The sequence below is a fragment of the Pseudonaja textilis genome, chromosome Z (genome assembly GCF_049901715.1).
Source record: "Pseudonaja textilis isolate UNSWEBS1 chromosome Z, rPseTex1.2, whole genome shotgun sequence".
NCBI classification, from domain to species: Eukaryota; Metazoa; Chordata; class Lepidosauria; order Squamata; family Elapidae; genus Pseudonaja; species Pseudonaja textilis.
The window spans coordinates 6,893,308-6,909,875 of NC_142008.1; the positions used below are offsets into that span (position 1 = coordinate 6,893,308).

The following is a 16,568-nucleotide window of genomic DNA, read 5'->3' on the forward strand; positions in this document are numbered from 1 at the left end:
CATAGAGCACAAGAAATGCTTATATAATTAAAGATGACACATACAGGATGTGTTTTACACATTAACATAACAGTAAAATGTTTTAGACAATAAATAATTATATGATTTTAAAAATTCATTTGCTTAAAGCATGATTGCACTTCTAATTAACTTGTTCCCTTATTGTGAATTACCAACTTATTTTTTTCCTCCCAAAAATGCAGCATTGGTTTATTCATGGGAGAGCTATAATTTTTGTAATTTAGTTGGTCCTTCATGAATGAACTGAACTTTATGCTGAACAAACACTCTCCTCTGTCTACCTGTTAAAAGGATGATTTGGTTGGAAGAAAAAGGGCAACAGCATGGAATAAAGAGACAGGAAAGAAATAAGTGCTGTATTTTCCTATGCCTTAATACACTAAATTATATTTCTTCTGCACAGCAGCAGGCAGCATGAAATGGTAACTTCACTTAGCAGAAATCAATTTCATTTAGAATAAGAGACAATTTAGAGCCCCAGAAGTAGTAAGTGGGACCCCAACCCCATATTTCTGCAGAGAAGCGATGCAGACTAAATTCTCCCAGGTCACATACTAACTTCAAGGGCAACTGCCTAGAAGGGAAATCAGTTTTTTCATGGCTTCCCTTTGCCATGTTAAACCAGCATGACAAGATGACAGAGAATGAAGGGGACATTTTCTTTCAACATGCCGTTGTCAACTCTTTGAGATAGACCAGACCAGGAAACCAAAGCTATAGATTTATTTCATGTTCTTCATTTTTCTCTTGGAAAGGGTTTCTGGGCAATATGCAATAAAACGTTAAAATATAAAAACAGCATATAAAACTTGAAAATCTAGAATTTAAAAGGAGGCATCTGGAGCCCGACAGGATCTGCAGGATACCTTCATGATTGACAAGGAGGGACCAGCTGATGTAATGGGGCAACGGTAGTTCCATTATGTCATCTGGCCCTATCTAAGGCTTTATAAATCACAACAGTATGAATTGCACCAGGAAGCAAACAGGCACCCAATGCAGTTCATACAAGGAAAGGTGTTACATTTTCTTGCACCCGATATGGATAGTTCTCGACTTACAACAGTTCATTTAGTGACCGTTCGAAGTTACAACAGCACTGAAAAATGTGACTTATCACCATTGCAGTATCCCCATAGTCATGTGATTAAAATTCAGACAATTGGGATCTGACTTATATTTAGGACGATTGCAGTGTCCTGGGGTCATCACAAGCATTTTTGTAACCTTTTGACAAGCAAAAATCAAAGAGGAAAACAGAGTCACATAACAACTGTGGCAAGAAAGGTCATAAAATGGGGCAAAACTCAACTCAATTATGGTCATAAATTGAGGACCTGTATAGATTGCACAACCACATTCTGCATCAACTGAAGCTTCCAGATAATTTTCAAGAGTAGCTCCATAGAGCAGGTTGCAAATAATCCAGATGAGAGATGATCAAGACATTAGTGGCTGAATGAACAGTCATCGCATCCATGAAAGAATGTAAATGGCACACAATATGAAGTTGAGCAAAGGCCCTTCTAAGCATGGCTGCCACCCGTTCTTTGAACAGGAACTGTGAGTCCAAGGGGCCCCCAGGTCTTACGAACTGGGTCTTTCTGGAGTGTGTAGACCAAAGATGATAAATTCCTGGATACAGAGGGCCTCATCTATAGTCATTCTATCTTACTAGGGTTCAGCTGAAATCTGTTGTTTCACATCCAGGTCTCCACAGCCTACTAGGGTTGCAAAAGAATACCCACAGCATAATTCTCTTCACTTGGGATGGAGATATATAACTGGGTATCATTAGCATACTTGTGATTCCTCATCCCATGGTGACAAATGATCTCACCCAGTAGTTTCATTAAAATATTAAAAAGGAACGGAGAAAACACCAACAAAATGGACTATTAGCTGGTGCCCTATCAACATCGCTTGGGGCCGGAATTGAAGGAAGAAGTGAACCAGCACAAAACTGTGCCACCTACCCCCAGCTCTCTGTTGGCCTAAAAGGACATCATGGCCAATGGTATCGAATGTTCATACTAGTTTTATTACGGGGAGTCCCCGACTTAACATTTTAAATGAACCTGGCTATTAGTTGTAAGTCTATGATGATCAAAAAGTGGATCACCATGTAACTGGACCCATTTTTATAACATTTTTGCAGCAGTTATTAAGTGAATAATATGTTTGTTAAGCATTGTTTGCTATTATTTTTTAACCAGAAACCAGACGTAAATGCCAGTTTGCAGCAAAACTACTGTAAATCATGATTGTGTTACTCCAGGAAACTACAAATAGCCATAAATGCAGGCCAGCTGCTGAGTGCCCAAAATGCAGTCATATGACTGCAGGGGAGGGAGAGTAATGTGGGAATTTCAAAATTGGATCATAAAGATTTTGTGGAAGTCTGCATAACCTTGAATGGAGTTGGAAGGGACCTTGTAGGTCATCTAGTCCAACCCCTCGCCCAAGCGGGAGACCCTACACCATTTCTACAAATGGCAGTCCAATCTCTTCTTGCAAGTCTCAAGTGATAGCGCTCCCACAACTTCCGAGGACAACTTCTGTTCCATTGGTTGATTGTTCTCCCTGTCAGAAAGTTTCTTCTTATTTCCAGGTTAAATCTCTCCTTGTTCAGTTTCCATCCATTATTCCTTGTTTGGCCTATAGGAGCTTTAGAAAATAGCTTAACCCCTTCCTCCTTGTGGCAGCCCCACAAATATTGGAAGACTGCTATCATGTCTCCCCTGGTCCTTCTCTTTACTAGACTAGCCAAGCCCAGTTCCTACAACTGTTCATTGTATGTTTTAGCCTCCACTCCCCTAATCATCCTGGTTGCTCTTCTCTGTACTTTTTCTAGAGTCTCAACATCTTTTTTATAATGTGGAGACCGAAACTGGATACAGTACTCTAGGTGTGGTCTTACAAAGGATTTATAGAGTGGTATTACTACTTCCCTTGATCGTGACTGTATCCCTCTGTTAATTCAATTTAGGATTGCATTAGCTTTTTTGGCTGCTGCTGCACACTGCTGGCTCATATTTAGCTGGTTGTCCACCAAGATTCCAAGATCCCTCTCAGAGTTACTGCTATTGAGCCCAGTTTCACCCAGTCTATATGTATACTTTTGGTTTTTCTTGCCTACTGTATGTGCAGGACTTTACTTTTCTCTACGTTGAATTTCATTTTGTTAGATATGGCCCAGTGTTCTAGTCTGTCAAGATCCATCTGGATCTTGAGCCTATCTTCTTGGGTGTTAGCTATTCCTGCCAGCTTAGTATCATCTGCAAATTTGGTAAATTCCCCTTCTATTCCATCATCTGAGTCATTAATGAAGATATTGAAGAGTCCTGGGCCTAGGACAGAACCTTGTGGCACCCCAATGCTTACTTCCCTCCATGCAGACTTAGACCCATTAAGGACTATTCGTTGAATATTGTTTGTCAGCCAGTTGCGAGTTCATCTAGTGGTGGTGCTATATATTCCACCTTTTTCTAGCTTACTAAGAAGTAGGTTGTGGTCTACTTTGTCGAATGCTTTGCTGAAATCTAAATATATTATGTCCACAGTATTTTGCTGGTCTACTAATTTAGTCACTGTGTTGAAGAATGAAATAAGATTGGTTTGGCATGATCTGTTCTTAACAAACCCATGCTGACTGCTAGTTATTACTTTACTTGTTTCTAGATGTTGGAAGATCTGGTTTTTTATTATCTTTTTCAGTATCTTCCCGGGTATTGATGTTAGTCTGATTGGTCTATAGTTTCCTGAAACTGTTTTTTCCCTGTTTTGAAGATGGGAACCACATCAGCTCTTTTCCAGTCCTCTGGTAGTTCCCTGGTGCTCCAGGATTTTTGAAAGATATAGTGCAGTGGTTCTGAGATGACCTCTGCCAGCTCCTTTAAAACTCAGGCACCGCCCCTTAGACCCGGAAATGACTAGCATATAGGTGCGAGGGAACTTTTACCATTTAACAGAAGGTTGCCAGTCTAAATATTCTTCCTTCTTCCTTCCCTTTATATTTGAAAGAACTAGGAACGATCAAGTCTGAGATGTTTTCTCAGGTTGTAGTTATGTCCTGGATTCAGGTTACTTTTATCTGACCATTATCTTGGTTGCAGATTTTCCTTCTGTTCCTCAAGTTTGTTTCTACTATCTATTATAGCTCTTTACAACTGTTTTAAAACTGTAACTTGCAAAGAAAAACTAAAAAGAGTTTCTATCTTTCAGACATACAGTATCAGGCTTTTGGAGATAATACCAGATATTTTGTATCTGTCAAATTATTTCAATTTTCAAAAAGAAAATAAGTAACTTTTCCATCTTTATAGCTTCAGGAATGTTTATCTATTTCATAGAGCCTACCTTCCAAAAGGCTCTACTAACCTAGATCAGATTGGCCCCAATCCTGGCCTTTCATAAAAGATCCTTCACTGAAGACCGTCATGTGCACCAGGGCCTGAGGTCAAACAGCTTTTTGCCACCTTATCAATTATTTTGTTGGGTTTGTTCTTGGTGACATTTTTCATGTTTTATTCCTTGCCAATATTGTTTTTGTTGGTTTAACATGTTGTTAGCCACATTTTCCAGATTATGTATTTGAATCAATTATATAAATAAAAAATTTAATCCTAAATTGTTCTGATTTAAATAGTTGAATTTATTGACTGCATTATATGTTGATCAGAGCCCTTTTCCAAGGGAGATGGGTGGTTGAGAAATGAGAAGTACAAATAAATAAAAATAAATTAAGATTTAGCACAAAAAACTAAACATTCCCTATAATTAAAAATGCTTTGCTTACATAATGGCAGAAAGCTAAGCTCACAAAAAGTTAAGAATTCAAATTTAAGAGAAAACCCAGAACCAAAATACACAACAGAGACCACTATTCTTGAATGAGATGCTAACAAGTTTAAATTGGATTATCAAGAGTTGCATAAACATTTCTAGAGTCATCTCTGTGGAACTCCATAAGCAAAAAATGTTTTAATAATAATAGTTTAATAATAAATTTATGAAGACTTTTAACTACTAACGTAGAGAATAAAGACAATAACCTTGAGAGAAATATGCAAGCACCATTACATAAGAAGAGAGGGCTGAAACATCCTTTAAGTCAAGGGTCTTCGAACTTGGCAAGTTTACTTGTAGACTTCAACTCTCAGAATTCCTGAGCTAACATGACTGGAGGAGGAATTCTAGGAGTTGAAGACCATTTAATCTTAAAGCTGTCACATTTGAAGACCCCTGCTTTAAGTCCTAGGAAGATAGTTGTCGAAAATGACCCAGGTAGATCCTTCCTGATTCATTGGGATATAAGAAGGAAGGGCATTAAAGCACAATTGGGTTTGCAAGATTGATGCCTAGCCCAATAGATAGACCAGACCAAAAAAAAGTCTACTCTATAGGAAGATTAAACTACAGATAGACAACAATTGAGTTCAAAATTTCTGTTGCTAAGCAAGATAATTGTTAACTGAGTTTTGCCCCATTTTACAACTTTTCTTGCCACAGTTAAGTGAATCGCTTCAGTTGTTAAGTTAGTAACATAGTTTTTTAAGTGAATCTGAAGAGATTATCTAATCTCTTCTTAAAACTTCCAATTCTGGAGGCAATTCTAACTGTCAGGACACTTATTCTGTGGTGCACCTTGCGCTTAGAACTTTGCTTAATGGAAAATCACAAAAGATGATCACATGACACCGGGACACTGCAATCATCATAAATATGAGCCCAGTTGCCAACTGTCCAAAATTTGATCATGTGATCACAGAGGTGCTACAACGATCCCTAAGTGCGAAAAACAGTTATAAGTCACTTTTTCAGTTCAATTGTAAGTTCAAACTGTCACCAAATAGTTAAGGAATACCTGTATATCTTTGTGAGATCGTGCTTTATCTCCCATCCTTCCAATATAATAGTTCTTGTCTAGTTCTGTCAAGGTAATCTCCATTATTTTCTATATCAAATATTATTTCTTGAAATTAATTATTGACTCATTCATGTGACTAGATATAAATAATTCGTATTTCAATTTTAGAAAATACTTCAGCACAAATTAGATATATATAAAAAAACCAAAAATATACCTTGATCTGAAACACCACAAGAGTGACAAACTGTTAATACTGATCAGGAATATGCCTAATTACATTTCAAATCATTGTAAATTTCACCTCTTTACATTCAAAACATTTGAGATTCTTCAAATACCTATAACTGTCTTGTGGACATGTAATTGAACACATATTCAACACATTTATTCTATGTAGAATAAATTACTTTATTTTTACTTTACAAGTTTTTATACTTAAAATGAATCAAAAAAGGGGAAACAAATTACATATATTCAAATAAGAAGTTAAAGTACTTTCAATATGTTAAAATATTGTAATCTAGACCTTCCTTTAAAATGATCCACTTTAAATCAATCAAAATACTTATTTTGCATAGTTTTTGTTTTATTTCCTACTTCACTGCTTTTATCTGATTGGCACCAGCCCAGAAATCACCACCAATGAGGAAACTCCAACAAACAATCCCCTTTAGTAGCTAAACTTGGAGACCAGCCAGGATGGCACTAGAGTATGATTGCATCACCCTCCTCGGGGACAGAGATGGTTAACTGTTCCAAGTAAATTAATTTTGCACTTTCCCATAAGCTACAAAAACTTTGATTAATCAGCTCAAGCCTCTTTTAAGTATTTTTTTTTCAATGTATAAGTGCATCATTCAAGCTCTCAATAAATAGTTACTACTAAGAATGTTTCTTAGGCATAGATTATATTAAATAAATGCAAAAATGAAGAAAACAAAATTGGATGAAAAAGAAAGTCCCAGTGTCAGGTATTCTTACAGCTGTGCTTCTCTTTCCAGGATTATAGAAGAGTAACAGAGGTGGTATTCAGCAGGTTCTGACCAGTTATGGAGAACCGGTAGCAGAAATTTTGAGTAGTTCAGGGAACCGTCAAATACCTCTGACTGGAGATTTTACAGTATCCTTCCCCTGCCACGCCCATCAAGCCATGCCCACAGAACGGGTTGTAAAAAAAAATTGAATCCCACCACTGAAGAGTAACCCCACAACAGTCCTCTGATAGGAATGTTTCTCAATTTAAGTTATATGTTCATTTTGCAGTATCCCAGCCGCCAAGTCTAAAGCCAGCTTCACATCATTACTCTCATTTCTAAGCACTCTTGCTCCAGGATTTTGTTTGTATTTGTGTGTTCATTTCTACTCTATTATTTTACAACACTTTCTGTCAACCAATATATTCCTTTATTCTGTAAGGAACTTCTGCTTTTGATTTTTAGTTGCCACTTAGATAACACTCTGGATGTATGTTATGCTAACACCTAACATTTGTTTTATTAAACAAACAGATAAGCAGACCAAAACCGTACGCTGCTTCAAAATATACTTATGCTTTGGGAGAAAATATTAAATAAAATAGTTTAACTTTGTAACACAGAGAAATGCTTACTTTTTTTGTCCTCTTGCTTTGTGGAGGACTGGGTTCTGCCTTGGAATACTCTCATCAATGGTATCGTTGCTGTCAACAGTTTCATTGATATTTAAGGGCTGGTTGTTCCATGGAGCAATAAACCCTGGAGTTGGACTGAATTGTTTAAGCTCGCCTTGTCCTAATGAGCTGCGTTCCCCACAGTAACAAAAAGCGCAGACCTGTTCACTGCTACAACAAGCAGACCAAAAATAAAAAAGACCAGAAAGGCAAAAGAGAAAGTTCAAATGGTATTTAAAATTGCAAATTTAAAAAAAAAATTGAAAGAGAAATTTTGCCATCCAATTACATTAAATACAGTCAATAAACTATTAATATTTAAATTAGATCTAACTTCACCTGTAAATGTTTTCACAAAGTTATCCCAGATGAATAAAAAAAATCCAATGCTAAGCATTCCTGGATTGCCTATACTACGGGGTGCAACTCTTTTCAGGCTGAATAGCACATCAAGAACTGCACTGCAAAAATTAGCATAGTCAGGATGAAACCCTAAATTTAATCGTGAATATAATTACATTTAAAATATAAATTTAATTTAAAATTAATTACTTAAATATTGACATTAAGCAAAATGTATTTAATACCATAGATTTTTCTGTTAGATTAAAATTGAAATTTGGCAGCATTCTCTGGAAAGTCTCAGAGAAGTCAACCTAAAGCTTGAGAAAAACTATATTGCCCTAGGACAGGAATTTTTCTTCCATTGCTGTCTAGGTTTGCTAAAAACTGACAGCATTGTTTCTCACCAGTTTAGGTTGAAATGAAGAAAAGCTCCACTGAAAAATAGGCATACCATAACTAAAAAAAAACCAAAAACCAAATGTCAGCCTCCCACCTAATTATTTTCAGTCTGCCCCAAAATGTGTTGATCACACAGGTTGTGCATTTAAGTTCTAAATTCAGTATATAATCTTAATTTACAATTAGTTTGGACATTTAATAACTCATTTTGACTAAATTTGAGAGCCAGTTTGTTCAAGTGGTTAAGGCACCTGGCTAGAAACCAGGAGACTGAATTCTAGTACTGCCTTAGATATAAAAGCCAATTGGGGACCTTGGGCTAATCACTTTCTAAATCTTAGCGCAACCTATTTTACACGGTTTTTATGAGGAAAACAGGAGGGGGGGGAGGAGGAGGAGGAGGAGTTATTAGGTATGTTGGCTTCCAAAGGTGGGATATAAACAAAGGAATAAATTTGCTAAGATATTCTTGTGAAGCAGAAAAACAAATCCAATCTTTTTCACAGCTATTTTCAGTGCTTTAAGGAATAAATCTATTTTAAAATTTAGTTAATAAAGTGACTGATTTCTGATTTCTACATCATCCAAACCACTATTATAACCGCTATTATAAATTTAGAGTTAGAGAAAAGTTATAAGCATGAATCTACCTCTCTTGGTTAGGAATGAACAGAATAAACACAATTAAATCACTTATAGACAAATCAAAAGTAGTCTAAAAAAAGTAGCAGTCTCAGCCACCCTCTCACTCATTCTGAATCTGCCTCGCTAACCTGCTTTTTGCTTCAACCCCAATCGAACAATTGGTGTTGGCAGAGTCCAGAGAGACTGAGCACTGGAGATCTGGGGTTGGCTTCTTGTCATCATCCACTTCACTTTGGGCATCCTCCTCTGTAAATTGTTCCCTGGTATCTGCTTAGCAAGGAGAGTATAAGTTGATTATAGATTTCATTTTAAAGTGTTTAAACAAAACAAGCCATTCTGTTCTAAGATGGGTTTTTTTCCCATTTTCAAACTATGAGCAAAGTTATACCACAAAATTTTATCTATTAGTCTGTTTGCTCGTTTGTTTATTTAAAACATTTATATAACTGCCCACTTTCCAACCAATTCTGGATGGATCCAATCAAAAATCAAAATAATCTATAAAATTATATTAAAATTATAAAACTAAACATGTTAAAACTAAACATGTTAAAATCAACCAAGACCTGGTACCAAATCAAACTTTTAATGTATAAATTATCCAATCTTTTCCAAGCACTTGGGGGGGGAGGCTAAGAAGACAAAGGATTGTCAAACTTTAGGGGACAGAGTGTTCCACAGAGAGTGTTCTATGGACTGCCATAGAAAGGACAGGCTACCTAGCTTCTATCAGATATTGAGGGGAAGCAACTAGGAGTACCAACCATCCTATTTCACCTGATAGAAAGGGTGGTCCTTAGGGAAGGATGGTTCCAGAGATAACCAGGCCCTTTGCCATTTAGAGCTTTAAAGGTAATGATCAGCAACTTGAATTGCACCCAGAAAGAGGCTGAAAGCCACTGTAGTCAAGCCAAACCTAGAGACTCCCATTATTGTATACAATGCTGCATTCTGGACCCAGCTGAAGTTTCTGGATGGTCTTCAAGGGTAGCCCCATGTAGAGTACATTGCAATAATCCAGATAGGCGATGACCAAGTTATGAGTGACCATAAGCAAGGCCTCAAAATTTAATTATTATTGTTCCATCTTGCAGGAATGTAAACAAAAATGTGGTGGATGTAGATTTAGGCTGAACAATTGAACAAGCAGAGGCTGATTTGTGACTGTCTTCACAGCAGCTCTACTAGTCATTGATAAATGCTATAGAACAGGGGTGTCAAACTGGATGCTTCAGATTGAGGCCACGCCCATCCCAGCTCCACAAAGGGGGAAACCATCGTGAAACATCATGTGATGGCAATGTGATGTGGGGAGTTTGATACCCATGCTACAGAAGGTATGGGAAGTAACTACAGTGTGATAGTTTAAATTGCTTCCCAATTTCTATTGAACTTTATTGGCTTTAACCCTTTCTAATTCTTGTCAATCTCATCCTATTAAATAGTTCTGCTTCACTCTTGGTGTAACATTTTTAACAGGACACAAAAATTGTTATGGCATGATGGACATATGGAAAGTCTACTTCCACCAGGCTAGGAGGAGAATTAAATCTAAATCCATCACAGAATGTAGAAATCTAGTATTAATGCATTTATCCAAAAAAGGACCCGAGGATAACTGAAGTACATAGTAAAGGTTACTGAAATGGCATGTCAATGTTCAAACTGAAATGTGAGAAATAAAATATAAAAATAAAAAAATAAAAAACACCTTAAAAGATATAAAGCGAGGGCAGGGGGGGGAGAGACAGAGAATACTGATTTTTCAAACTTTTTCAAAGCAGATTATTACTGGATATGGTAAATTTATTCTGTGACATAGAATTAGAATGAGTATCCCAAACAATTTTTAGAGCAAATGAACAAAACTAAGCATGAATTATTACTTATCTACCCATCACAATCCAAAGAGTATCAGTGGCTTATATAGATGGTTAAAAACCAAGTAAAACATTAACAGTATAACTGCCATGAAATTAGTAAAAGAACATTATCTAAACATAAAACAATAAAAACAAGAAATAAAGATGGCCTAATAAAATCAGAAGAAGACATTCTGGAGCTCCATCTCAAAAGCTGTTGAAATATTAAGGAATGGGCTAGCTTGATCTCAGCTGTTATAGAGCATCAGTCCTGCCCCAAAAAACCAGTACCTCGTTGCTTCAACCTGAAAATGTGGGATTAGTCACAGTTCTCTGTTTGATTTAATTGTTAGGGCTGATTTTGGTTGGAGTAAGCTGTAATACATTCTTTAAAAATTGTATCCCTCCTTGCTCCAGATAAAACTCAAGGTACTATGAACTTAAGATATGCATTGCACTTACACAATAGCTGATCACAATATTCAAAACTAAAGAATTCTTTAAAATAATAAAAACAATATTCAGCTACAGTGAAAGGAAGATATTTCCTGCTAGAATTCTTAATGCAGAACGGTGGGAGACCGATCGTTTTTTTCCATTAATCTGGCTATTGTTCTTGGGATGGAGAGAGCTAAATAACAGCCAGCATATGGAAGCTAATCCAGTAGTATCTATGATAGGAAAAGAAACAGCCTCAAATACAGCAACATTCAAGCCAATGTAACAGGAAGACTGAGGCTGACGTGTTCACTACATTGGACTCTGAGCCATAGTATTTTGAAATAGGAAACATAATATTAGTCTGACTAATTTGGTCTTTGACCTGCATAAAATGAAAAATCGATAATATAAAACTTATCAGTAATTTTGTATTTATAACAGTGTAAATTAATTTTTTATGTTTAACAGAAAATACCTGTAAATTAAACCTAAAACTATAATCAAACACTATGTATGATTCTAGAATAGAACATTTTTATTATAGCTTCATAATAGCTTTTACAGTATTCCGATGGAAAAACATAAAAATTTCTTATTAAATTAGGTAAGAATAAAATAAAGCAATAAAATACAAATACTACAGGATTATAAATTTAAATACTAAAGATTAAATCAATAAATTACAAAAGTACTTTGCAAAAGTATAAAATAATATTGTCAGTTATAAAATACAGTAATATAAAATAACTCTCACATAAAACTTTAGATAGGATTGCTAAATTGTATCTTTTGCTCATGATCAGATGGAATAAGAATTTTCCTGTTTCACTATCTGCTGCCTAATGATACAGGCTCTGAAAAATGGTAACCATAAAGCATTATGACCTGAAAGAAATGAAATAAAATGCAAAATTTGTCTGGCCTAGCACTCTTTAGAAGAAGTCTTAAATATATATGATAAACTTCATTACAGAAACAGCAAAATAGAAGCACATGCCCTACAGTTACAACCAGAAATAATCCTTGACTTATGGCTATAACTGAGCCTGGAATTATGGTCATAAATTTTTACAGTTAGTAAGCAGGTACCATGTGATTGGACCTGATTTTATGACCTTACTGCAATAGTTGCTGAGCAAACACGGTGGTCATTAATGGAATCAATTTTACATAATGAGTGTTTTTTTGGCTAGAACTCAAAGGTAAATATCGGAAACCAACAAAAAATGTCAAAAAGCATCAGTCATGTGATCATAAGACACCGCAAGCAGCAGTAAAGTTGAGCCACTTACCAAGCATCCAAAATGTGATCACATTACTATAAAAGCGGAGGGGTTGCAGCCAATATAACTTCAAAATCAGATTGCAAATAGTTTTGGGGGCTCCGGCTTAATTTCTGTCATTAAACAATGTAAACAATTTAACATTTAACCATTGTTAAATTGTGGATTATCTGTACTCCTGTATGGCAGTGGGCAACTTAACATTTATACTGTACATTGTTACAAATGTTATACTATAACACTAAAGGTAAAATCAATAGAATTAAAAGCTGTACATGAATATAATTCAAATAATCTTGGCACTAGCTGTAACCATAACTCTTGGAAAGGATTTAATCATGTTAAAATAAAATCTTGTTAAGGGGTCTCTAAACTTGGCAACTTTAAGACTTGTGGCCTTCAACTCCCAGAATTCCCCATGGCTGACGAATTTTGGGAGTTGAAGTCCACAAGTCTTAAAGTTGCCAAGTTTGGAGGCCTTGCCTTAAAACATAAATAATACAATAATTATTAAGGTACAAAATACAAATATAACACATTTCTCCCTCAAATAACACTTAACTATAAATTCCTGTTGTATTTTATGTGTGGCTGCACATAATTTGTTGACATTATAAATAATTGTAAAATCATTATCCAAAAGTAATCAATGTATGATATAAAACTAGTTTGTATGGTCTGGTATTCTTAAGTGCAGTAGGAAATAGGAAAAAGATTGACTTGTAAATGTCTATAAATGTTCTATGTATAATGAAGAAAATCACAACCGGTAGCTTCCTTGCTGTCATCACTGCACAGATACGAATGATCCAAAAAAAAGGCTCCTCCTATATTTTCCTTCTCACACAGAGTTGGGGACCACTGAAACTTGCAAAAATATAAGCCATTTTATATTTAGGCACTTGTAGCTGAATTTTAGATAGGGAGAAGATATATCTGAAACTTTCACAAATAGGAAAATTTAACAAAGTCAGAGCAACACTCTATAGCCATCATACACTGTCTTGGCAGGAGACACTAGAAAATGGGAGACAATCTCAATACAGAGAATTTCTTTAAGACTTTTATCTCCATTCAGATTGGAAACCTTCCATAATTTAGTGAACTAATCCTGATTAGAAAAGAGATTAGAGAAGATCTTAATCAAGAATATCAGTATGATACTCATGGCTGGCTAGGGAATTCTGGGAGCAAAAATCCACATATCTTAGAGTTGCTAAGGTTGGGAAACATTGATCTACAGTACTTTTAAGTTCTGCCTGCCCACTCCTGAGCTGCAAAAGGCATAAGGTTTCAGTCCTTAGAAACTTTGATCATCATTCCAAGGGGATAAAGTAAGCAAAAGAACCTAGCTCCATATAAAAGTTGTGCCTTGCATTTGGCTTGGAAAAGTTTACGACTGCAAGCGTGTAGCAGTAACTTTTATTCTGAAAATTCTACATCACATTTGTTGGATAAATTTTATTGGAGCCAGACATATGAAAAAATACCTCCAGGTATTTAAACATATTATTTCCATTGGCCCATTGGGAATATATCCTGAGTTCCCTGGGGAAAAATGTTTATTTTGCAATTTATTTCCAGCAAAGCTGATTTCCTTTGCTATACAAGTAAGAGACCCCTAATAAGTGTTCTTCAATCTAGATCCGAAAATATCTCCTTTCCATCTTGTAACTATGAGAGTCAGTTTGGTGTAGTGCTTAAGGCACTGGTCTAGAAACCAGGAGAGTGCAAGTTCTAGTTCCACTTTAGGCATGAAACCAGTTTGATGACCTTGGTGATGGTTAGACATTTCTAGAATCTTGCCACGAAAACTGCAGGGACTTGTTTCACCAAAAGTCAACACTAACTCAAAAGCATCAAAAAACAAAACAATGCAAAAGTTGTAACTGTAGAAAAGCGCTGAGCTTCTCAAGATACCAAAACTCATGTTCTCTTGAGTGATCAAGTGACTGCCCAGATTGCCACGCACGGAAACCTGTAATGCTGTAATTTATGCACTGAAAGGCTAAAAAAATAATTGCTGAACAAAATTGAAAATAAATGCAGATGATGAGGCTGCCGCTAGCATTCCAGCAGTGTTTAGGCAATGCAGTACAACATTTTATCCATCATCCTAACTGGCTGCCTAACAAGAAGGAATTTAATCAGCAAGATCCTGTTTCTTGCAACCCTGTCTGGCAAAGGACATCTCCCCTGACCCTGCCAGCTCACTTGATTGATTTATCTTGCTTTATCTTATGCAACCTTAGAACAGAATAAATAATAAAACTTCAGAGCGGGCACACAAGGCAAGTTAGCAGGTACTGCAGTTGAAAGAGAATTGTCATAATGTGGTAATATCTACCAATGCCCGTTAATAAACTCATTCCATTAGTTTCAGTTTGTTTTGGAGGCCTAATAATTCAATGCAGCAATTACCTAAGGGCAACCAAAGTATTGGGTTACTAACACAAAACTATCTCTGCCATGGAAGTGGCCTATTCTGTTCATAAATCACAGCTGATAAAAGGCATTCATAGAAATCTAAGCTTCCTGCCTCCTACAGCATACCGAAATTATCAACCTGGTTCTTGAACCAAGTTCCATCCAAAACCATCATTCACCATTCAATCGTGCAAATCACAAAAACTGGGCAGATGAACCATACATTAAAGCAACATTTCTGTCTCCTTTGGATTAGATTCTAGCTCATTCTATTTATTGCAAATCTCACTGCTCAAATGCTTCCAAAGTGCATGGAAGAGACTGGGCTATTTCCTATTTCTCGTGATTCCCTGTTCTCCGTTCCTGAGCAAATTTCACAGTTTCAGATACATGCTAAATAATATGAAAATTAAAACAGATACTGTTTTGAACATACCTTAATTGCTACAGAGCAGAACAATAATCCCAAAGCATCCCTTTGGGGAATCAACCATCCAAGCAAGAGCAAAAATACAGAAATTTATTACAATATACTCCAAAACCAAATTAGACTATCAATCCAAGATTAATATTACAAAGGCTACCAAGAGAACTAAAAACAGGATTGTACTTCTTGCCTACCATAACTTTGTAAAATTCATTTTCCCCCAGAGCAAAATAAATCTAATAATAAGTTTAACTCAAGAATCCTTTGTGCTTTGTTAGTAACAATCTATCACTTATGGACAGACAGAACGTTGTTTGACACTAGTCTTTAGCTGATAATGATCAGCTTTTACCAAAAGCAGCCTAATCACTATTTCAAAAGAGAATCTAGTCCAGGGGTGTCAAACTAAATTTCATTAAGGGCCGCATTGGGATTGTGTTTGCGCTTGGGGGGGGCGTGGCCAGGATGGGTGTGGCCATCTTGATGTCACTCGTGTCAGGGGTGTCTGTGGGCCCGAGTGCTCTTCCAGGGAGAACGGGCTCCTGATCTCCATTTTCGGCTGGGACGGCCTCCTACAACTCTATGCCAGTGAAAACAGAGCTCAGGAGGGACACATGTGGCCCTCCCAAGCTCTGTTTTTGCTGGCAGGGGCACTTTCGGGCCAGTCCTTTGCTGTTTCCTGGGAGGCTCCACAGGCCAGATCTAAGTACCCCAAAGGCCATATCCGGCCCATGGACCTTGAGTTTGACACCCCTGGTCTAACCTGTTTTTCTTCTTAAGGAAAAAAAATTAGAAGAAACTGAAACCAAATAGATATTCTTCTAGATATAGTAGGCGGTTGGTTAACACTGCCCAAGGAAACTATCCTTGGGCAAAAGGACATAATTGAAGCATATTAAAGTGAAGTCCAGGTCATATCGGAATAAGCAAATGTTATTTTTGAGGTGGCTTGCAAATACGCCAAAGTGAGCCATTGAAGGCACATCATAAATAAAGCATACAGGCGTTACTTGTTTGAGATCAAGGGAACAGATAATTCTCACACAAAGGCAGGGTTCACCTAATACAAATGAGTATTTTTGTACAACGTTCAATACAGGTAGTCCTTGACTTAGGACAGATCACTTAGCAAACCATTCAAAATTACATCAGAGTTCCCAAAAACTACTTGCAACAATTTCATAGTTACGATGGCTAT

The 16,568-nt window shown here is 36.5% G+C and overlaps 1 protein-coding gene across 21 annotated transcripts in view; it reads right to left on the bottom strand.

The window, feature by feature from the left end:
• Window positions 1–16,568, bottom strand: part of KMT2C (lysine methyltransferase 2C) — a 143,418-nt gene that overhangs the window by 92,400 nt on the left and 34,450 nt on the right. For 11 of the 21 annotated variants that reach the window (XM_087915750.1, XM_087915749.1, XM_087915748.1 and 8 more), the window contains exons 3-4: window positions 9,059–9,200; window positions 7,503–7,712 (exon numbers count right to left, since the gene is read on the bottom strand). The exons of 5 other annotated variants lie outside the window; for them this stretch is intronic. In XM_087915750.1, coding sequence (XP_087771876.1) covers window positions 7,503–7,712; window positions 9,059–9,200 — 352 coding nt within the window. The remainder of the gene's footprint in view (window positions 1–7,502; window positions 7,713–9,058; window positions 9,201–16,568) is intronic. 5 more of the 21 variants (XM_026719882.2, XM_087915756.1, XM_087915754.1 and 2 more) reach the window with 1 other exon arrangement.